The sequence below is a fragment of the Babesia bigemina genome, assembly GCF_000981445.1.
Source record: "Babesia bigemina genome assembly Bbig001, chromosome : I".
Lineage (NCBI taxonomy): Eukaryota > Apicomplexa > Aconoidasida > Piroplasmida > Babesiidae > Babesia > Babesia bigemina.
In genome coordinates this window covers 2,346,676-2,368,423 of record NC_027216.1, presented here as the reverse complement: position 1 = coordinate 2,368,423, position 21,748 = coordinate 2,346,676, and the positions used below count along the sequence as shown (strand labels likewise).

The window sequence follows — 21,748 nt, the reverse complement described above, 5'->3', positions numbered from 1 at the left end:
GAAGCTTTGCCGAGCACTGCGGGGTAGCGACCCAAAAGCGCCTCCCGGGAAAATGGGTCGGCAACTCCCTGCATTTAACCACCACAACATTATCATAACAGGGACTACGGGATCCCGCAATGATTGCTGGAACCCCCACAAGCAGGATTCCACACCTCGGGTGGAACGCCGCGGCGTACGCCGGGTTGCTGCCGCTAGGGGGCACCCTAACTATCGCAAAACCCGTGATAGTGCTGTTTTACCAAGTTTCGAACAAGATTCCATCGCTTAAACGTTGTGTGTGCAGTGGAATCACCGCTCACTACGCACGCACCCGAGGATATAGACAGAATAAGGCGTAACAGCCGCGCGTCTTCCGAACGCGCTTAGCAAACTTGCAGTACAGGATGGAACTAAAGCTTTTGTGTGTCGTAAACCTGCTGCTGCTGTGTCTCGCGCCTCAGTTCGCGAGGTCGGAAGCCGGTCGTGAGGAGCCGGCCGCGGTCATCGACGAGTACGAAGCCGTTGTCACCGTCGCCGAGGACGAGCCCTCGAGGGCGGACGAAGTAGACAATGAAGCGCTTACTTTCGACGCTGGCGAGTACATGAGGGACCTCCGCGACGCCGCGGCAGGCAAGGCCGCCATGGACCCCGAAAAGGTGTACACCGCGCAGGCGATGCTGCCGCTCGGCGAGGTGCTGGTTCTGACCACCGCAAGCGGCTGCTCAGTTCTCAGCGACCCCGAAGGGGAGATCACCGGCAGGGAAGAACCGCTTGAGTTCTCCTTCCGTCTGGCTGACCTCGAGGACTGCGGCAAGGTCTCCGAGAGCATCATCAGCGGCCTCCAGGCCGAGGTCGCTGCTGAGTGGTCGAGCCTCTCGGGCAACTCCGCTGACTCAGGCATCGCTTCTACCACCTCACTGCAAGACATCGCCGTGAGGCAGGGCGGCAAGCGCTCGGAGAACCCCTCCAGCTTCGGCATTGGGGTACAGGACCTCGCCAACGCATACGTCGCGGCAAACCTGGCGATCAACCTCATTCCCACCACCTCCGAAGGGATCGTGGTGATGCACTACGACCTCACCAACACCACCACCGCGGAGGAGATCACCAAGGCGATGTCCAGCGTGGACCCCGAGAAGCTCAAGCAGCTGGAGGACGCGTTCGAGATGGCGAAGAACACCTTCAACAACGCCACCACCGAGGATTTGGAGAGAATGGAGGAGGAGCTTAAAGCGTTCTTTGAAAAGGAGAACGAAAAGCTCCAGAAGGACCTGGAGGACGGGAAGCACATGCTCGAGGAGCTCAGCAGCGACAGAGTCGCCGAGATCGAGTGCTCTGCGTTGGCCCTGGACGACTGCAAGGCCGTGTCTAAGTGCGGTGTGGTGATGATAAACGGCAAGGAATCGTGCGCCGTGGCCCCGAAAACCGTGTACCTGCTTATGGAGACCGGCTGCAGCCTGCAGTCCAAGGCCGGACTCATGTCCATCGCCCGCGACCTCGTCAGGTGAGTCACACAGTTTTGCCGCCACATTTCCGCGCAGCTCCGGCATCATGTCCGAGGCCAACCACCAAACCCTCAGGGAGAGCTTCGACCTGTCACGCATCTGCAACGCTATAGTCCACACATACATGTCTGCCGACATCGTCGAAACTGAGTCGCACGAGACCAAAGAAGCCTTTGACCTCTAAATTCAACCTTAATCGTACTAATAGTTGTTCTCAACCACGGCGTGGCAGCCCTTGCGACGGCGCGCTGGGATTCCATCGCGTGCCCTATAATGTAGGCGGGGCGGCGAGGCGCCGCTGGGAGCCGCCATTTCTCGTAAAACGCCCGTCACAATGCGACCTCTAGTCCTCAGAGGCCATCGCAGGCCCTTGACGTGTGTCAAGACCAACAGAGAGGGAGACCTTTTGTTCACCTGTGGGAAGGTGCGTGAATGTGTCGAGCAAAGGCGCCGAGGCCGCCCGAAATCGCCGTTCGGCCGCGTCCCACTTACCGACTAGTTTTTATATCCGCGCAGGACGCGAGTCTGCTTCTCTGGAGGACCGACAATGGGCAGCAGATCGGTGGGTCGCACGCACACGGTAGACAGCAAAGTCACGTTTCGCAGGGCAGTACAACACTGGCCGTGGTGCCATATGGGCGTGCGACGTCACTGTCGACTCCAAAATGCTCATCGCCGCGACCGGTGACGCCAGGATCCTGATCCTCGACACCTTCACGGGGGAGATGATCGCGGACATAAAGGACGAGGGTGCCTGCAAGTGAGTACCGAAACGCTCAGCGGCGTAAAACTGCGTTAGGTACGTCGAGTGGAACCGCAACCCGCAGAAGCAGGACAAGTTTGTCATGATCCACGACGACTTCGGAGAGTCCGTGTTCATGGCGCTCAAGGTCTACAAGGTAACGAGCAGCCCGCAACCGCGTCATGCGCCTGCAGCTTGATTTCGAGCAGACGGAGGAAGGCGGTCTGGCCGTTGAACATCGCATCCTGTGGACACAGAGGGGCTACAGATCCAGAGCCATACAGTGCCACTGGGGGGCCTTGGACAAAGACGTCATCACCTGCCACGAGAATGGCACGATACAGGTAACGCACGCTTTACACGCTGGCAAGGGCGCTCAGGTCTGGGATGCCGAGAATGGCACCAATCTCCACGTCATCGAGGCCCACACGCAGACTGTCACGTGCATCTCGTTCGACCTCTACGGGCTCTTCATGCTGTCGGTAGGTGCGCCCCACCGTCGAGTGCAATTGTCTGCAGTGTTCTTCGGATGGTACCGCGAAGCTCTGGGAAACTCTGAACTGGACCACCGTAAAGGTACGCCGTGCACAGCCCGACCACATGCCGCGCAGAACTACAAAACTGACCGCCCGCTGAATGCGTGCGTCATTTCGCCGTGTTTCAAGATGGATCGTGTCGAAAAGGCACACATATTGCTGGGAGGAGGGCAGTCGGCCGACGAAGTCACAACCACCGGTACGTTAAGCTCGTCGCCTTTGTGAACGCCCTGCAGCCGCCTCCGAGGGTAAATTCCAGGCGCTGCTGCACCACCTGATACACGAGGTTGAGATTGGGAGCATCAAGGGGCACTTCGGTCCCATCAACACCCTGACGTTCCTGGCGGAGGGTAACGGGTACGTCAGCGGAGGAGAGGACGGTAACGTCAGGATATACCACTTCGACAAGGACTATATCCTGGACAAGTACGACTGAACAGATGATCCTAACATTAGCACAATAGCTGCATTTTGTTTTATGGTGGGCGAGTGTGACGCCAGCAGCCTGGTGGCGATACAATGCCTGGCGGGGCACGCTGGGCGTTCACGTCATGTTGGTATCGCGGCCTGAGGTGCCTCCGCACCGCGACCTTGTGCGTCAGGCTCGATCATGCGTGAAAGCAGCACTGCATCGGAGCTGGTTAGCTGCAATCGGCGACGCCGCGCGTTTGCAAGAGCCATGGCGGCCAGCTGTCTGGAGTTGTACCGCACGTGAGGTGGACTCGAGTCCGGGGCTGCCGTATGTGCTAACTGGCCCGCAGATGGTGGGTGCTCCTGTATCCCGGCTTTCGCAAATGGGTTCAGTGCTTCGCGAGGCTCAACACAGGGCCCAGTGGCACGGGCCAGCAGCCGCCGAATGGAATGCTGCAGCGACGCTGGAGGGGTAAAGGGCAATAGTTGCATCGCGCTGGCGATTACCAGCAGCTCACCCTTGCTCACATTGCTGTAGAAGGTGTACAAAACAACTCGAAACCTACTTCAACCCTGTGGTGCAGCGGTTGAACGTCAGGTACAGGGCCCTGCGATGGCGATGCGATAGTGATGGGTCCTGGGTGATCGCAGCGTGCGTGCCTGGCTGCGAGTACGCCTGCACGAATGTTCGCAACAGCTTCACCGAGTCGCTTGCGTCCAGAAATGGTGTGACACGCTCCGCGCCAAGAATAAGCACCTCGGCCAGCCGTTTGTGGTAGAATCCGAGTCTCGAGTACACATCCGCGACACGGGCAACTTCAGACGGGCGTAACGAGTCCAACACAAGGGCCAGTGCGTCGCCAGCCTGGTTCAGCAGCGACTCATGCTTGATTCGGCGGTCGCAAAACGACTCCAACGCCTTAATCAACACCCTCGGGTTGCTGTGGATACCCTCCGTGGCCGTATAACGGCTGAACAGCCGCCACAGTGGCACGCTGCCTACTCCCATACGACCCAAATAGCCGAGAACAGACGTAATGTACACCGCGTCCTCGCTGGACTCGGAGTGAATCAGCTCATCTTCAATCACGCTGCACTCGGTGTGAAATGGTAATCAGGAAACGTACGAAGCCAGGAATTCGCCCAAATCTTCACAGTACAGGTCTAGGACGCGAAGAGACTCGCATAAACGCCCCAAGTCGCGCAAAAGCAGTGAATGGCCTTCGAGGGGAACACGCTGCGACACGTGTACTACGAATGCCCGTGCGCTGGGCGAGTCTCGGCTGCCTGGCACCATGCCGATTAGGTGACAACAGGCTGCATGGATGCTTAAGGTTGCTATCTGACGCTATCCTACCTATGGCACGCTCCAGATCGGATATCCGGTAGCAATACGGCACCAGGCTCTCCAGGCACTGCGGGTTGGATATCTGCAGTCGCACCATCAAGGAGAGGCACGTGCTCAGGTTCACATCGTCCAACGCCTGTCCCATCTGGGTAGCACATGTGATCAGTATGCGTTCCAACTTGGCGCGGTCCATGCCCAGCGTGCCTATGCGCAGCAAGGTCTTTCCCAGCTGCTTGCTCGGAACCAGTCGGGGGTTAACCCTAAGGATAGAGTCGCCGCCAGATCCTGAGTCATATATCGTGCCTAACCACGCCGAACTCACTTCTATAGAAAGGGGTGTTGCGGAAGAACCCCAGGTAAGGACTCCTGGACTTCAGCCGTGCGAGGGACCGGGTGAGCGTCATTGTGCAGACGCCGTGCGTAAACGGTCGACGGCTTCAGAAAGGCGACGAACGAACTCGTCGATCTCCCCACGGGTGTTGTACAGCGCCAACGACACCCGCAGACTGTGGTCTACCTTAAGGTAGTCACGGTGCAGGATGTGAGCGCAATGCTGCCCTGAAACGCACATGAACGGCGCAACACTATCATACCCACCAGCTCTCACGGCGATATTATGTGTTGCCAGCAGTGCGGCTATATCGAAAGCGCTCACTCCGTCAACGTTGAAGGAAACAATGGGGCAGTGCTCATCCGAGTTTGGATCCAGAGCCGGGCTGTAGACAGTGGCGACCTTGCATAGCTGGTCACGCAGGTAACTCAGAAGCTCGCGCTCGTATGCGGCAATCTGCGGCAGGTCAGAATATAAGCGCTGGTGGATACCTTAGACAGCCCTATGTCTCTCAAAAAGTCAATTGCAGCGGAGAAACCAATCACCTGAGCAACCTGTGGTGTGCCTGACTCGAACCGGTGAGGTACGTCCTCCAGTTCAAACCGGGTAGTGGTTACGTTCTGCGCACGTCGGCATATCTAAAACTTCAAAATACCTTTACCATGCCGCCACCGCCCCTATGAGGTCGCATGGAATCCAGGATCGAACGCTTCGCATAGAGGAAACCCACTCCAGTGGGACCGTACATCTTGTGGGCCGAACCCACCAAGAAGTCGCATCCTATCGATGACACGTCAATCTGTGACATATCTGATTAGTTGAATGTTGCATGGCGTACCGGAATGTGGCCGAGTGTCTGGCAGGCGTCAACCAGCACCTTCGCCCCGCGTGAGTGGGCCAACCTGACGATCGTGGAGAGATCTTGCACGCGGCCGATCACGTTTGACGCATGCGCCAATGAAACGAGCTTAACGTTGCCTTGATCGAGCAGGCGATTATAGTCGTCCAAATCGACTGAACCGTCTTCCGTAAGCTGCACGCCGTATACAGAACGAAAGGCGGTTACGAACCTTGATAAAACCGATGCGGCAACCGCTGTCGTTAGCATGCAGCTGCCACGGAATTATGTTGCTGTTGTGCTCAGACAAAGGCAGCAGGATCACGTCACCGGGTCCCACGTTATCGCGGCTGCAACCAACTGTGGCACATGCAGCTTCTCCACCCACCACCAGCTTCCTGCGACTATGTTTATCGATTCCGTGGCTCCGCTGGTGAACACGATTTCCGATGGGCTCGATGCGTTGATGAAACTGGACACGTTGTGTCGGGCGCTCTCGTAACGCTGCAACTGGCATTGGCGGAGGAATCCCAGACACCCACTGTGGACGCCGATGTGGCCAGATCGTGCTGGGACCTGTGAACGTTCGCGCACGGGTTGCTGTAGTAGTCCAGAATGGCCTGAAACGTGGGTGGAATCCTTTGTTAAATGCACCTACCTCAATTACTGCACGTGGCTTTTGTGTCGTGGCGGCGTTGTCGAAGTAGACGAGGTTGCGCGACTCCGGACGGTTCAACGCTGGGAATTCGTACACATACGGCGAATCACGCTCGGCACCGTCGCTCTTCAGACGCCAGCGGCCGCCGTGAAGCGTATTGTACCGAGTAGGTGGGTGCAGGAAAGACGTGCGCAGGCGGCCAGTAGGAGACAGACATAACGCGCCAGAAAAAATGTGAAATGCCACCAAGCATACTATATAGCCGCGTGTGTACATAGTGAGGGCAGCATTGTGCCGTAACGACTCCAAAGGAGCCTGTTTTGTCCGCTAAAACGCGGATGTACAATACTTGAAACGCGGCGCGAAGATTCTGCAAGTTCACCTGTGATCACGAGGCGAATCCCTAGACATGGCTAAGGACAGAAAATGTTGCCAATGCTCGCCAGGCATGCCATGTGCTGAAACTGTGCCTACTGATGTAGAGCCTGCTGCAGCTGCCGGACGCCTAACTCGCTGACACCACCTACGCTTGGCGAACGCGCTCCATCGGGCGATGGAATCATGATGTCGCGGTGTGTAAGGGCGTATATGGGCGCCCTGAGGCTCGGAGGAGCCTCGTCGGCTCTCAGTCGGCAGCGATGCGACTCATTGCATGGGACCCATCGGCCGCTCCTGTCCCTAGCACGGGCATCGCTCGGACACGCCAACGATCGGAATACACAGCCGCCGATCAGCAGTGAGCTACAGGACAAGTTCAAGCAGCTTAAAATCAAAGAAGTGCTTGTGCTGGAAAAAATCACCAAATACGACCTGGAGCGCAAAAATGGACTGACCGACTCGGAGATTCGCGAACGGTTTCCACGTAAGTGCAACACGGCAATGTTTATAAAGTCTCAGTGGCCTACAGGACCCACCGAACACACCTGGGCATCATGGACGCACTCATGCGCCTTCTGAAGGAGCGCTACCGCCTCCGCACCATCGCCGTAAAGGCGCAGTCGCACAACCTCGTGCTGAGCGATTTGGAGAGGTCCGGCTTCTCACTCGACCTCATTATCAGTGCGGGTACGCAATTGTGCGGTATAGGGGCTAACCATCGCAGGCGGGGACGGTACCTTCCTCGAGGCCGCGGCGCTGTTGCCGCCATCGCAAACATCTCTCCAGCGACCCTGGATTGTTGGACTCAATACCGACCCTGAACGGTCGGTTGGGGCCATGTGCATGTCCTACTTCAAGAGGGGGGGCATGGTGTTTCGGCGCTATTCCGGCGAACAGCGCACGGAGCCGGACGACTCGCCCAAGCAGAACATGATCCGGTTCACCGAGTCGGATGCGCTCATCAGGAAGGAGTGCGCATCCGACACCATCAGCGAAAAGGAGTGGAATAACCTCACCAAGGCCTCCTTTTGCGATACGCATCACGACGGCAGCGACACGCGGGACCACTGCACCGTCATATCCAAGCATGTCGCCAACATCTACAACATTACCTACGATGACTATGTAGGGAGCCTGCTCGAACGGCTTATCGTGAACCGCGATTACGTGCCCGTTGCGCGGCAGAAGATTCGGATCAAAATGTTCAAGAGGCAGAGCGCCGCGGAACAGGAGATCGTGGCGACCAAGGGAGACTCAACCTTTATAGAGGACAACCTCTTCTGCGGGACGGAGTCGAGCTTCACCGAGGACGACCTCGATGCCGAAGCCTGCGCAAGTGGCGACGGGGTCATCCCCTACGGCGCCGTGAACGACGTCATCATCGCAGACAAAAATTTCGGGAAGACCTTCTACGGCCTGGTGCAAGTGGACGCCTTGCCGATCATACGGGTCAAAAGCAGCGGCGTGCTCGTGTCAACAGGTGGGCGGAATGAGCCAAGGGCATTCACGACGTGCAGGCACGGGATCCACGGCGTGGGCCTACAACATGTGCAAAATGAGCATGGACAACGGGTTCCGGCTGCTGAACCATCTCATCAACCACCGCTCATTCCCCAAGGAGGCGGCGAAGGTGATCGATGCCAAGATGATGCGCGAGGCCATCGAGGAGCACAATGCGGGCCTCGTGTTCGACGCGTCGCAAAGCACTCTGAAATGCATCATACGCGAGTCGATCAGCGACACGTAAGTCACGGGTGAACTGCCGCAAAGTGATCACAGGTCCACCGTCGACGCGACGTCGTTCATGGGACGGCAGGTCAAGCTGCTGTCGCTGTCCAAAAACGCCAGACTCGTCATTGACGGCTCCAGGATCATGAAGGTCGACTACGGCGACGTGGTGGTGCTCAAGACATTCGAATCGGACACCATATGGAGCTGCGTGTGACCTTTTGTAAGTGCAGTGTTGCCATAAATGGCAAACTGCCGCTGCCGTGACAAATAGCCTAATCTAGTTTAATGTAAACGTGGCTGACGGTGCACGTCAGCAATAACGTTACCGCATTCTCGGATGTACTTGTAGTGTAGCCCCTGCGCGCAATCACGAGGGCGCTGCTGCCATGTCGCAACTGTTTGCACAGCAGCCCGTTGGGGTCATGCGCGTCGTCCCTGAATTTGCAGTCTGCCTACCCACAACACACTGTACAGCATATACACATCGTTGCAATACGCTGGAGGAAACGGATGTTAAGAAATTAGCGGGGTTAGTTACCGCAATGGTGACGATATAGACTGGCAAAAGTGCCTTGGTAACAGGCGGTGCCGCAATGGCACCACCCAGAGGAATCCATTAAAAAGTATCGTCAACTCAAAGCTTGTTGAAGGAGACGATGTTGGCGGTCTGGACCAAACCGACGACCTCGTCGTCGCTGTCGGCGTCAGAGTCGTAGTCCGACTCGTCGTCAGCGCCACCCTCCTGCTTCATGCGGCGCTCCTCCTTCTGAGCCTCAGTGAGACCGAGCTCCTCAATCAGGTCGGTGATCTCGTTGGTGTTGACGATGTCGTCCAGGATGGTGCACGACACCTGCAACTTCTGGATACCGTAGGCGAGCGGGATCTTGGCCGAGGCCTCACCCCACGTCACACCCTCAATCTTGATGTTCTTGACCAAACGCAGCACCTCGTCGAGGTCGGTCTCCACGCTGGCGGGCTCGATGTGGATGACCAGCGACGACTTGGCGGCCTCGCGCTTCTTGCCCTTGCTTGCCTTCATAGCCTCCATCTTCTTCTTCATGGCGTCATCCTCGTCTTCGTCATCGTCACCGAACAGGTCGATGTCGTCGGCCTTCTTCTCCTCCACGGGGAGGGATCCCTTGGCGAGGTCAGCGGGGGGATTCTGGGCCCAGGTGCTGACGTGACGGAACCACCTGTCGACGTGTGCGAACTCCGCAGCGCCCGGGGAGTTGCCGAGCTTGCGGAACACAGCGAGATCGTCGGTGGAGGGAGCCTTGCAACCGGCCACGAAGCTGTGGTCGGCAAGGTATTCGTTCAGCTCGACGAGGCCCTCGCGGCTAGCGACTTTGCTAAGGTCAACCTTGAAGTCCGGCATTGTGTGTGGCAGTGGTAAAATGAACGTTGCGAGAGGTTCCAATGAAAGCAAGACAGCACCAAGAAGTAAACCCCGCCAACCCGCCCGGGACCTTACGGAGCAACATGGGGGCACGCCAAAAATGAAGGCGACGTCACGCAATCACGGCGGCAGTAGCGGTGTGAAATAAGTCACAGATACAGTGCTCACTATTTGGTGGCGTGTTTTCAGGTGCGTATGTCCCTAGGGAGGGTAGACACGTGCGTGTAACACACAACGGTGTGTAGAGCTAACATAGGATGAATGATAACGAACCGGTCCATAATGCGGGCAGGGGTTCCACGTGAATTATATGAATCCGTGCGTATGTTTGTAGAACGAATCGCGGTTGTTTTACCCCGCTGCAGCAACGCCGCCGGCGAGCATACGCAGAGCGGTGTGATATTCGGCTTGTCCGTGCCTGTAAAGGCGCTTTGAATTGCATAATCCGGGTCATATGCGTCATAACCATGCGCAATTTGGTTGTGACTAGAACCGGAACTCCGTGATGTGGCTGGAATTTCGGTGCCTCTGACTTATGTCCTGAGTTAACACATACAGCTGCCGAATGGCGTTCTGAGGATTCGGGAAGTTGAATAGTACTACTTGGCGATCGTAGGTGTATCATGAGCTAGTGTGGACATTTATAGCTAGCTGCGCCACCGTTGACGCAGCGAGGCTGCGCGATTCTTCCACTGTACTACGGCACATTTAACTGCTTCTAAGCACACAGCAAACAAATACGTCACCTTATTGTACCGCGTTTGTAGAATGCTCGTTGGAATCCACCGGGTGTAGTCGACCTGGCCAGGCGTTTAGTCGGCTCAGCGCGCTTCTTCAATGTGCCCCTGAGTAGACACGACTACACAGCGTCGCTAACAATGGACCTCAGTGCTGTAGTGGACGCCGGGAGGAAGGAAACGGCAGATGCGTCATGCACATCTGCCTCGCCCAAAAGGGTGTCGCCAAGTGGGAGGATAGCATTGCGACTTGTGTCGCCACAGGGCCGCCCGAGCGCCGAAGGCGATAGCGCCAAACCTCTGCAGCACGTTCAAGATTCTAACTTGACCCAGAGGTTTAGACGGGGTATGGACGATAAAGGGACTCCCAAAAGGGTGGCACGCAACCGCGGATACCGGAAGCTGGTGCAATCCACATGGCATGGGGCACTCGACGGTGCACCACTGGTCAGTGACCTCGCTGTGAACCTGAAAAGTGCGGATCATATGGATACGGCAGTTGCCGAGGGCAGCAGTAGTGACGGTGCGGAGATGGTGGCCGCATGCTCAACCATGAGCACGCCGACTAAATGCGCGGAAAACAATCAGTTTACAACGCCGATGATCGCGACCTCAAGATCATGCCCTTCGGAATCTCGCATTAAACGACAACATAATATGGAATCGAGGTTGCCAAGTCCCACCCACAGCATCGCCAGGGATGACGCACTCTTCCTTGACTGCGAGTCTCATAAGGAGGTGGAAGAGTTTTTGTCACCGATGTCGGTGGACACTGGTGGATTCAGCAGCGTGCATGAGACTATTGAAATACGTCAGATTCTAGAGAGTTACTACACCAACCAACCATGTAAACCGATAGAGGTTGATGGCGCATCACAGGAAGACCTACCGTCAGTTGACCGGGCGAGAGATAACACCCCAGCTGAATGTGCGGAGAATATCAAGGTTGTCGTTCGCGTTAGACCGATTGATGATAACGGCATCCCGGCCATTCGACTAGTAGACAACGTTGTCGAGGTCCACAAACCAGGAAACGTTCACAGCGTCCTGGAATCGCAGAGGCCAAAGGTATATAGATACGGCTTCGACAGCGCGTTCGATGGGGGCGCTTCGCAGCAGGACATCTACGAGGCCACCGCGAAAGACCTGGTTCCCAAAGCATTCGAGGGGATTAACGGGACCGTCTTCGCATACGGATGTACCAGCGCGGGAAAGACGTACACGATGATCGGAGATGAAAAGGAAGAAGGAATCGTGCAGTTGTCGCTAAAGAGCCTTTTCGAACTCAGGCAGGAGCTGTACCCCGATGCACTCGTGCATTTCTCGTTCATGCAGGTGTACAACGAGTGCGTATTCGACCTGCTGACCACGGGAAACAGGCAGTTGGATGTCCAGGAGGACAACGGGGAAGTTCGTGTCCCACACCTCACCGTGATCAGGGTGGATGACTGCGACAGCGTCCTCGTGCTTCTGGCCAAGGGGATAAAGGCGAGGAAAATGGCGATGACAGACGCGAATCGACAGTCAAGCAGGTCGCACGCCATCATGCAGATCACTGTGAGCACGCAGCACACCACGGCGAGGCTCTCATTCGTCGACCTGGCGGGGTCCGAACGCGCTGGTGAAGGCGAGGCGCGCGCCGAACGGCTGAAGGAAAGCTCTTATATCAACCAATCGCTGCTGGCTCTGGCCAACTGCATCAGCGGCCTCGCAGATACGACGTCGAGAAAGGCCAGGATAAAGTACCGTGACAGTAAGCTCACGCTGCTGCTGAAGAATGCGCTCTTCAACAACGCCGCGGTCGTCATGATAACCGCCATACACCCGGGCTCGCAGTTCATGAGCGAGAGCTCAAACAGCCTCAAGTATGCCCAGCGCGCGAAGGAGGTGAAGGTGGCGCTGGAGGCGCCAAGTGCCGAGACGGAGGAGGCTGATTACGCCGCAGCGCTCAAGGAGGCGTACACTGCAATCGCGCATATAGGACAAATGCTGCCGGAATCAGTGCACAACGCAGTGATAAAGTCGCTGCGGGCGTCGCCCCTGTCCGGCAAGCACGCCTTCGTCAGCCTGCTAAAAACGCTCCGCAAACCCTCCCATGACACACACTCGTAATGAATAAACGGCAAAATGGTTCGCCAGCAGTCATCCGCAGTCGCGATCTCGCTTGACAAACTAAATGAACAAATCATCGAAGGTTGGTGTGATGTGTCGCGATTCATATACCGCAGCAACCATCGAGAAATGCGCCAGCTTCACCAATAACCGCATACTCGGCGCTATCAAACAGGTTGGGTTACTCGCTACGAGAGGCGACACAAACCGAGCAGAAATGGACGGAAGTCTTACGACAGCGCCTCGACGCGGTGAACCGAGGCGAACACGTTACACACATTGACACGTATAGCACAGCGGTAGGTCAAATGTTGTTGGATGATGGCATATGAACGGTGCAGCCCTACAGCTTCGCGGAGGATTTGCCGAAGGAACCGTTAGTTTCACCGAGGTGCCGATGTAAGCAACGCTCAGGGAGCAGCAGCAGCCGGCGCCGGAGGATTCCGATAACGACTTCGATGATGCGGAAGTAGAAAGCGCGCAGGGAGCAGAGATTCTGGAAAAGGCCGCCGCCGCCAAAGCGGACCTGGTCGAACCGCAGCGCGCCGAACCCGCGCAGGCTGAGCAGCCGGCTGCGGACAACGCAGACGACGATCTCAGCATCTCAGACGTGAGCGAACTGGATGACCAGGAGCCGGAGACGAAGGACCTGGTCATAGGGGTTTTAGACAAGGTAGGTCCGTTGCACGCGCGCGTCACAAATTGCAGCTAACGCGGCCCAGCCGCAAGAAAAGCGGGGCGCACGTTTGGAAGGTGAAGCTGAAGTATGGCGTATTGCAGGTAACTTTCAAAGATGTGTGCATGCCATCTCGCGAAGGTCAACGGCCTCGAGGTGCCTTTCGAAAAACTGGAAGGCGAGTTCGAGTTCTGAGCACCACGTACGCCAGTGGCGGTTTAGTGACGTACGAAATTCGTCATAACTATAAGTATAATATCGTTGAACTACCACAGTCGACGAAGTTTCCCGGTCACGCCAGCGGCCGCGCTTACTCCCCGGCCGAGTATGCCGAACCGCGCAGCCGCAGCGTCACGAGCAACAGCAATATAAGATGCCGCTGGTACCCATACCCAACCCGCGTGTCTTCTTCGACATATCGATCGGCGGCAGGAACGCCGGGCGCATGATTTTTGAGGTATGTAGACGACGCCACCAACTGGGTCCCTCAAGTGGGTACTAATCTCAGTTCTCTCGGCAGCATGGCTGGTGTACTGTGTAGTGGCACTGCCCTGGTGACTATCAACTTAATCGCCCTGCAGCTTTTTATGGACAAGCTGCCGTACACATGCGAGAACTTCCGAGCACTCTGTACAGGTAATAACGACATCTAAAGACCAACACAAAGCAAACAGGGGAGACTGGTCTGGGGTACTACCTGCGGCCTAGGTGGTACAAGGACACGCCGATACATCGCATAACTACCGGATTCGTACGTGATGCACGCTAACGTCGCATGACCCACGCAGATGTGCCAAGGAGGCAACTTCAACACCGGAAATTCATACGGTGGTGAATCTATATACGGCCAATATATGCGAGATGAGTCGTACGCATACTTGCACTCCAAGCGTGGTAGGTCGAATAGATGGTTGCATGAGACGTAGCAGGCGTGCTGGGAATGGCAAAGACGAGGCACAAACATTCCAACGGATCGCAATTCTACATCACATTCAGGCCCTGCTCGCATCTGGACAACAAAATGGTGAGTTGACCGAGATGTCGATGCGACGGTGATACAACGGTTTGGTGAAGTGAGATTGGCACCGACACCGCGATGCCCCGAGACCTATCCAACGAAGCGATGTACACTGCTGGCCGCTATGGCGTGGTGCACTGCTTTGTTAGTGGGCGTATGTGGTGCTGTATGCAACTCTACGTTGGCGGCAAAAATGCGAAACGTGATTATTGGCCGATAGATATGATACATATCCGCTTTCCGCACCCCCAGGTAACATGCGTGTATAGGTGGTATTTGGACACCTGGAATACGGCGAAGACGTATTGGACGCTATCGAAGGGCAGGGGTCCATGTTGGGGCGCCCCAAAAGGCCAGTGAGCATATTCAACTGGTAGGTCAAACAAGGAGCAAAACGCATTTAGTCGCAGCGGAGAAATCCCACTAGACTGTGTTTATGATCCCGACATAGACAACCCAGTGCGAAGAGACGGTTCGCTCTACATAGTCAAAACGGTTAGTTGAAGAAAGTCACCTATAACTCGACCAGGACAGGGAAAAACCGATCTTCTGCCAACAGCAGTGGGACCGTGAGCAGTCGTCGAAACGCGTCCTGCCAGACGAAGTATATAAGCGCGCTCATTACAACTTCTAGTGAGACAGCAGCTGCATCAGCGAGAGAAGCATAGGACAAGCATTGTTGTAGGATTGGCGTATAGCGTACTTAGGAGCGGCGACACGATGTGGGTAGCATATATCGATATCGCAGCTTTACCCAGCAGTCAGCCGGTGACCCTGCTCATCCGTCTTCCAACCAACTTCGTGTCCGAAACAATGCGAACCGAACCGTCGGCGGATAGAAGCCAAAGTTAGGTGTGAAATTGTGTTTTATCTGTCAAAACACGCTGCAATTAAAATCTTATGGCTGTTTGCTTCGCATTTTACCGGCGTAAGGGGCGCCTAACGCGCCCGAGTAGACACTTGGGCCTGCACGTACCTGGTATGGCGCTCGCGCTACCATAACCAAAATCCTTCCAATCACTTGGCTTCAAAATGAGTGGCAAACAATCTGCATCCGCCAACCAAGGGCATGACGCGTCGTACTACGGAAAATGTATGCTCGGCGGGACGCTCTCCTGTGGTCTTACGCACACCCTGGTCACGCCGCTGGATCTGACCAAATGCCGAATGCAGACTAACCCGAAGCAATACACCGGGCTTATATCGGGTGCCAAACTCATTAAGAGCCAGGAAGGTTTAGGTGGGCTCATGAGAGGATGGCAGCCAACGCTGGTGGGATACTCGCTACAGGGGCTTGGGAAATTCGGCCTCTACGAGGTGTTCAAGGATGTATATGGGGGAATGCTTGGCGAGTCTAAGGCCAAACAGTACAAGGGTGCCATGTGGCTGGCGGCAAGTGCCTCTGCCGAAGTTTTCGCCGACGTTTTGCTCTGCCCCTGGGAAATGATGAAGGTGAAGATACAGACCGCCCCGCCCGCCGACAAGTGGTCGAACAACATATTTGCCTCTACACGGCGCATGTGGGTCTACAAACACGAAACTAACTTCCCGGTGAGTTGTTTATCTAGGATGAACGCGGTTGCTTGTGGACAAGGTGCATGGTTGCCATAACGGTAACCCAGTGCCTCTAAAAATACAAAAGTGGTGACCATGGTTTACTTTTTTATTGCTATATGCCATAAATATACTCCCCATTTTGCAATATCGCTCATTACTTTGCAGTTCGGAAGCCTCAAGGCGCTCTGGAGCCGACAAGTGCCGTACACCATGGCTAAATTCTACTTCTTCGAGAAGGTCGTAGGCATCTTCTACGACAAGATACTGACCAGAGAAAAGAGCAGCTACTCAAAGGCGACACAGCTCAGTGTCACCTTCGCCTCAGGTACGTCGTACTCCGTGATTCAGCTATAGCTTGCGCAGGTTACATCGCCGGAATCATTTGCGCGGTCGTTTCCCACCCGGCCGACAACCTGATTTCACAGCTTGGAAAGGAGGAAAACAAGGGCAAGGGAGTAGCCAAAATAGCTAAAGACATTGGTGGCATCAACCTGTTCACTCGCGGACTTGGCACCAGGGTAATCATGATAGGAACTTTAACGGGACTGCAGTGGTGGATATACGACACTTTTAAGGTACGATGCAGTTAACAGGTGAAATCACGATGTTTAGGCGTACGTAGGGCTACAGACCAGTGGTGGCAAGTGAGAGTTGTCTTGGCGCGCCAGAAGAAGGCCGGGCTCCGCCCTTGTCACTCGAAACCACTGAAATAATTTTTTAATTATCACTATGAACGATAACGACCCCGGCGATAATGTGCTGCTGAAGCCGGTTGCAGCAAAGGGACGGAACACCCTTGCCATCGTCGTGATAGGGTAAAATGCCTTAATACGCACAACCTTCCACCAACTTTGCAGCATGGCTGGCAGCGGAAAGACGTCTTATGTGCGAGCGCTCATTGACAACTTGAAGGTGCACGGTAAAAAGGTCTATTCTATCAACCTCGACCCCGCGGTATGTCGGAGCATCCAGCAAACGAACAGCCATTGCAGGTCACCAAGATACCATATACGCCAAACATCGGTAGAGTGATGTGTGGTACGTAGGAGATCAGCTTAATGCAGACATCCGCGAGTCCATCAAGTACCGCAATGTAATGAAGAAGTACCGCTTGGGACCAAATGGTGCTATTATGACATGTCTCAACCTATTCGTCACAAGGTAAACATTTCTGGATTCATTGATAACGTATACTTAGGTTTGACAAGGTATTGGAACTCCTGGATCGTCGATGCCCAAAACTTGACTATATAGTAATCGACACGCCAGGACAAATCGAAGTGTTCAACTGGTCTGCAAGCGGCACGGTGATACTAGGTGCGGCCACACGTTGAGTAGTATTTGTTGCACATTTGCGAGCAGAGTCGCTGGCGTCTTCCTTCCCCACCATGGTCAACTACGTGATCGACACGTGCAGGTCACAGTTACCTGTAACCTTCATGGCAAACATGGTGTACGCGTGCAGGTAGGCTCATCTAATAAACTTAACACCGATTTACAGCGTCATGTACAAGTCGCGCTTACCTTTTATCGCATGTTTTAACAAAATAGGTATGCCATTTCCGGTCATGAGTCACGAGTCGCAGATGTCGACCGACACGAAAAGTGCTTAGAGTGGATGGACGATTACAACGCGTTCTATGAAGCAGTTATGCAAGATGATTCTTACATGGCGAGGTATGATTTGTCGTGGGAATTGATCATGCTGCCACAGCTTCAGTCGCTCATGCGCACTCATGCTGAACGAATTCTACTCAGACATCAAGGTAAGATGATGTTGTATGTCTTAAAATGTGCAGAGTGACGGTGTCTCTTCGATGACCGGTGAAGGATTTGAGGAACATTTAAAGAACCTGGAAAAATGTAGAGAGGAGTACAAGACTTCCTACTTGCCATGGCTCGAGGAGCGTCGGATGAGGAACTGTTCCGAACATCTTAGTCGGCTTAATTTAAGCGCTCAATAAGGCGAATGTGTAGCTTCGATCGCATTCACGCGCTACTCCAACTTTTGATTCGTCATGTAGTACAGATCTCTTAATAGAAGTACTGTCCCTTATTATGTCCTCTCATTCTAAAGTGTGCTATGTGGCTACGTGCCTAGGGCCGGTTTTCAATTTTGCGTTTCTGCCGCCTCACGCTGATACTGGTTGCGGGATCCACGTCGGTACGTTGGCGATGGTCACTGGTGCCATCCATGCAGGTTGGGCTACAGGTTAGTTGGCCGAGTCATAATCTTCTCTGGGTTCCACATCCCTCATCGCAACGTATGGGTTTGTTGATCTAACATCCCGTTGGATGTGGTAATTTGTGCGATCAGAGATGTAAACTGCTAGTAGATGCATATTATACAATCGAGCCACAAGTCCTTCCAACGTCACAACATTTGGTACAACCATGGACATCGTCTGATCCTTTAAAAAGCATTGGCGCCTTTCACGCTCATATTACATCTTCTCCACCTGGTTATATGCGCTGTCTATCGCCATATGGAGAATGGTCATAGCCTTGTGAAGATAATGTATCGCCAATAATGGGTGTCTTGTTGAGAATTTTCTCGGGAAGGGCAACGATGCTTCATGTAATAATCTTAGTGTTATAGTCTGCATCTAAATTTTTATCAATAGTAGAACGCAACCATTGATGTCCACTAGAGTGACTTCAATTCTTAGACCTGTTTATTTTTTTAGGAAAATTATTCCGTAACAAGCCAGCTAGCTGGGGCTGTGAATTTCATTACTACTTCTTGAAAAATTACTAGCCATACGTATTACTTAATGCATATAAGCATGCGTTATAGGTTGGTTGAAGGTCATTTTTACTCGGGATTATTTTTGTCTAGCGTCTGACTCAAATGACAAACATGGCGAAATTGATGAGAGTCCCGTTGGCCATTTGCGCAATAAGTCTCCACTTGTTTGAATTCATATACGCAGTGGAATATGATTTCATAGATAGTATGAGCTCTTTGTATACCAATGCCGTAGTTGCATTCCAGATGAACATGGATGACATTGGGATTGCATCTCTGACATGTCCACACCAAGTCAACGGTACTGAGTATGTATGGCATCCCCAATCAACCTCTGATCATGACGTCAGTCTCAAAACATATGTGATTGAAGACGGCAAGTTTCACTCCGTCCTTTTTTCGAAGGTAGTGGTCACCGAAGTACCACGCTCATATGCTTGGAAAGTGTCAAACGACTCGCAAACTGAGTTGCATATCGATCTAATGGATGAATATATACATGCCATTACTGAAGAACGTGTGGTATTCATTTGTGGTCCTAGGGATTTGGTATTGAGTGATGCGCTGCAAGGACAACTTGCTCGCCTCAACGGATTTCGTCTCATAGAAGAAATTCCTTGGACTCCAGTCACTTCATTGGTACAAGAAATGTCAAATATAGGAAAGGGTCTGGGCGTATTCTTTTTGAATAGAAGAAACACATCCCTTCCCCTTCAAGGTTGTGGAAGCCGTCCTTCATCTCTTTTTGCTTCGGATAATGTTACCGTGGACTCCGAAACGGGCACACGGTCGTGTGTGGTAGATCCGGTATCAGAATCGCCAATCGGTTTTATTTGTGAAGGGCGCACTGAACCGGATGATTGCATGAGGCATCTCTTGGACAAGATGAACAGAGTTGTGAGTGCTCCTACACCACATTCATATAAGCATGTATATAATCGTGGAAAATGGGTTGTGGCGAGATATTTTAATGGCTTAGCATTACCCCGTTTCAACGGCGAATGCCGGTGCATAGATCCTTTGACTGGTCACGTGAAAGCAAGGATGGAGATCCGTTGGAAAACTGAATACGTTTGTGACATAGCTAGCATGATTGCTCGTAACAGGTTGAAGCCTATTAGTGGCCCCTGGTGTTCAGTGATGCTACATCCGGGTGCTACGTTCACCATAAAGTTGCCAAAACAGACAGTCAAGTCGGCTGCTGCTGACTCGGAATTCGAAGAAGACGGCGATGTTGACTATGATCCTTCGACAGTCCCATTATCGCAACTTCCATCTACCCATGAATACGAAACTGAATTCAAGCCGGACATGTCGTTGGTAGTACGCCAAAGACAAACAATTTATGACATCGATCATTACGACGAAATCTTGATCCACGAAGCATTCACTGGCGGCGCGATCGAGGTAGATGTATCCCAAGTGGAGGGAGGAGAGGTGACGCTGAAGTACCGTATGGACAGACCTCTGGCGTTACGAAAAGGATACAACTCGTTTTTATATCATTGGACAGTCATATCTAGGAACGAATACGTTCTCGAAAAAATACGCGCTGTAGTGAACGTCTCATTCGCGCCTACATATCGCTACAATATTATTGGTTGTGACAGATGGAGGTCAGGTATGTTTGATCCGGCAAATGATATTGGCTCTCTTACAATTAGATACATGCGGAATGGTATGCCTTTAACATCTGAATGGCTGTTAGATGTCAGGAGTGGCGAGGAGCAAGCCGGCATTCAATGCGGGGACAATGAGGAGCTGCTTCCAAACAATTGCGAGTCCACAGGGTACGATCTTTCCTCCAATCAGATTGCGCCATTTCCTACAGCTGTGCGCAATGTCACACTTTACCCCGTTCGAGGATTTCAGGTATTCGACATGAGCTTCCAAAATGTGCCCGTCAGTCACGCTTGCAGTTGTGTCGATGAACATGGATACGAGACATCTCGACTTATTTTAAAATCCAACCGTCGTGAGGAGTATGAGTATACAGTCAGACGTGAAGACGCAAATCAAAGATTGCTGCCTTACTTATTACTTCCCTTGAATGAGGTGGCATATTTACACGACCATCACGCTTCTTTGCGATCAATTGTGCTACACAACACACCCCAGAGACCTATAAAACTACATTGGGGCACAGAATTCTCGATGCGGTGTGTTCTGGATGATGCGTTGTACAACGGTGATGATAACGCCATCACACTACCTAACTGGTTACCATATTATGTTCAATTCAACCATTACACTGTAGAGACGACCGCAGAAGGAACTATGCTAGTTCCAAAGCGAAAGGAAGATAGAATAGCTGGCACAAAAGGTGGAATAGAGATCATTATGTTAGAAGATAACAATCAATATAGTTATTTTACAATAAAATCCAATAGCGGCGCAATTTTGGTATCCAGGGATCCAGATAACTCGGAGTACGTGCCAATGATATTCGTTTGCGGTAAGGAGCTATCAGAATCAGATTTTGATCAAATCGACGATGTCGAGTATGCAGCTGACATTCCCCTGACTTTAACGCCGTTGGAGGAATACACGTGGAACGTAGTTCAAATTGACGTAGAGATGACGGACCCATACATGCAAGGGTGCGGAATTACTGAGTCAAGAGATACGTTATTCAAGCCCGAGACACCTAAACTCTACGATGCTGACAGACAACAAATCGGCTGCAAGATTGACATTCAGACCGCTAAAGAAGCAGCATTCTACTGCCCGGCGCCGTACGTACTCGACCCACCCAACTGCTTCGACCAAGTGTTAGTGGAGGGTGAAGTGAAGAACTTGAGTGACATCAGCCAGTCTTTGGTAGCATCACATTCCAATCACTTCGTAACCGTGCGTCTATATAGTTCAGTTGTAGGGCCATACGAGATCCTGCGCCAAACCCCGCCGTTGGAGTGCCGATGTGTCACCATCAAGGGCATAGTCCTATCCACCATCCAGATCGAAAACTATTACGCCAAAGTATGAATAACTCAGATTTGGTAACCTGCCTGGCAATCGCACATGGCAATTGTTATAGTTCATG

At 53.3% G+C, this 21,748-nt stretch overlaps 12 protein-coding genes across 12 annotated transcripts; 10 read left to right on the top strand and 2 right to left on the bottom strand.

Annotated features, from left to right (window-relative positions):
- Positions 1-386: 386 nt before the first annotated feature.
- BBBOND_0110670 (hypothetical protein, conserved) lies at positions 387-1,671 on the top strand (the record flags this gene model as incomplete). The annotated part of the gene is made up of 2 exons (XM_012911502.1): positions 387-1,486; positions 1,524-1,671. The coding sequence occupies 2 exons, from the start codon at positions 387-389 to the stop codon at positions 1,669-1,671; spliced, it is 1,248 nt and encodes a 415-aa protein (XP_012766956.1).
- A 150-nt stretch (positions 1,672-1,821) lies between these two features.
- Positions 1,822-3,201, top strand: BBBOND_0110660 (translation initiation factor 3 subunit 2, putative; the record flags this gene model as incomplete). Its single annotated transcript, XM_012911501.1, has 8 exons — positions 1,822-1,911; positions 2,004-2,049; positions 2,094-2,247; positions 2,287-2,386; positions 2,424-2,711; positions 2,749-2,805; positions 2,841-2,964; positions 3,002-3,201. The coding sequence occupies 8 exons, from the start codon at positions 1,822-1,824 to the stop codon at positions 3,199-3,201; spliced, it is 1,059 nt and encodes a 352-aa protein (XP_012766955.1).
- A 537-nt stretch (positions 3,202-3,738) lies between these two features.
- BBBOND_0110650 (cysteine desulfurase, putative) lies at positions 3,739-6,627 on the bottom strand (the record flags this gene model as incomplete). The annotated part of the gene is given in 13 exon segments (XM_012911500.1): positions 3,739-4,267; positions 4,304-4,493; positions 4,534-4,809; positions 4,847-4,959; positions 4,983-5,082; positions 5,122-5,311; positions 5,347-5,475; positions 5,511-5,654; positions 5,694-5,888; positions 5,926-6,043; positions 6,055-6,197; positions 6,236-6,313; positions 6,352-6,627. The coding sequence occupies 13 exon segments, from the start codon at positions 6,625-6,627 to the stop codon at positions 3,739-3,741; spliced, it is 2,481 nt and encodes an 826-aa protein (XP_012766954.1).
- Positions 6,628-6,912: 285 nt separating this feature from the next.
- On the top strand, positions 6,913-8,674 carry BBBOND_0110640 (UPF0465 protein C5orf33 homolog; the record flags this gene model as incomplete). The annotated part of the gene is made up of 5 exons (XM_012911499.1): positions 6,913-7,213; positions 7,249-7,416; positions 7,454-8,209; positions 8,247-8,472; positions 8,509-8,674. 5 exons carry the CDS (start codon positions 6,913-6,915, stop codon positions 8,672-8,674), a joined length of 1,617 nt encoding a protein of 538 aa, XP_012766953.1.
- A 172-nt stretch (positions 8,675-8,846) lies between these two features.
- Positions 8,847-9,853, top strand: BBBOND_0110630 (hypothetical protein; the record flags this gene model as incomplete). The annotated part of the gene is made up of 2 exons (XM_012911497.1): positions 8,847-8,857; positions 8,986-9,853. The coding sequence occupies 2 exons, from the start codon at positions 8,847-8,849 to the stop codon at positions 9,851-9,853; spliced, it is 879 nt and encodes a 292-aa protein (XP_012766951.1).
- On the bottom strand, positions 9,095-9,835 carry BBBOND_0110635 (hypothetical protein, conserved; the record flags this gene model as incomplete). Its single annotated transcript, XM_012911498.1, has 1 exon — positions 9,095-9,835. One exon carries the CDS (start codon positions 9,833-9,835, stop codon positions 9,095-9,097), a length of 741 nt encoding a protein of 246 aa, XP_012766952.1.
- Positions 9,854-10,734: 881 nt separating the features above from the next.
- On the top strand, positions 10,735-12,705 carry BBBOND_0110620 (kinesin, putative; the record flags this gene model as incomplete). The annotated part of the gene is made up of 1 exon (XM_012911496.1): positions 10,735-12,705. One exon carries the CDS (start codon positions 10,735-10,737, stop codon positions 12,703-12,705), a length of 1,971 nt encoding a protein of 656 aa, XP_012766950.1.
- Positions 12,706-12,720: 15 nt separating this feature from the next.
- BBBOND_0110610 (DNA-directed RNA polymerase II large subunit, putative) lies at positions 12,721-13,576 on the top strand (the record flags this gene model as incomplete). Its single annotated transcript, XM_012911495.1, has 6 exons — positions 12,721-12,787; positions 12,822-12,880; positions 12,921-13,004; positions 13,124-13,378; positions 13,414-13,485; positions 13,523-13,576. The coding sequence occupies 6 exons, from the start codon at positions 12,721-12,723 to the stop codon at positions 13,574-13,576; spliced, it is 591 nt and encodes a 196-aa protein (XP_012766949.1).
- Positions 13,577-13,754: 178 nt separating this feature from the next.
- On the top strand, positions 13,755-15,033 carry BBBOND_0110600 (peptidyl-prolyl isomerase, putative; the record flags this gene model as incomplete). The annotated part of the gene is made up of 8 exons (XM_012911494.1): positions 13,755-13,838; positions 13,963-14,017; positions 14,056-14,132; positions 14,170-14,275; positions 14,311-14,405; positions 14,669-14,772; positions 14,810-14,894; positions 14,929-15,033. The coding sequence occupies 8 exons, from the start codon at positions 13,755-13,757 to the stop codon at positions 15,031-15,033; spliced, it is 711 nt and encodes a 236-aa protein (XP_012766948.1).
- Positions 15,034-15,431: 398 nt separating this feature from the next.
- On the top strand, positions 15,432-16,604 carry BBBOND_0110590 (mitochondrial phosphate transporter, putative; the record flags this gene model as incomplete). The annotated part of the gene is made up of 4 exons (XM_012911493.1): positions 15,432-15,950; positions 16,122-16,281; positions 16,320-16,531; positions 16,569-16,604. 4 exons carry the CDS (start codon positions 15,432-15,434, stop codon positions 16,602-16,604), a joined length of 927 nt encoding a protein of 308 aa, XP_012766947.1.
- Positions 16,605-16,685: 81 nt separating this feature from the next.
- BBBOND_0110580 (XPA-binding protein 1, putative) lies at positions 16,686-17,920 on the top strand (the record flags this gene model as incomplete). Its single annotated transcript, XM_012911492.1, has 9 exons — positions 16,686-16,771; positions 16,814-16,910; positions 16,949-16,994; positions 17,021-17,117; positions 17,155-17,285; positions 17,321-17,463; positions 17,530-17,633; positions 17,671-17,722; positions 17,756-17,920. The coding sequence occupies 9 exons, from the start codon at positions 16,686-16,688 to the stop codon at positions 17,918-17,920; spliced, it is 921 nt and encodes a 306-aa protein (XP_012766946.1).
- An 896-nt stretch (positions 17,921-18,816) lies between these two features.
- On the top strand, positions 18,817-21,690 carry BBBOND_0110570 (hypothetical protein; the record flags this gene model as incomplete). Its single annotated transcript, XM_012911491.1, has 1 exon — positions 18,817-21,690. The coding sequence occupies one exon, from the start codon at positions 18,817-18,819 to the stop codon at positions 21,688-21,690; it is 2,874 nt and encodes a 957-aa protein (XP_012766945.1).
- Positions 21,691-21,748: the final 58 nt, after the last annotated feature.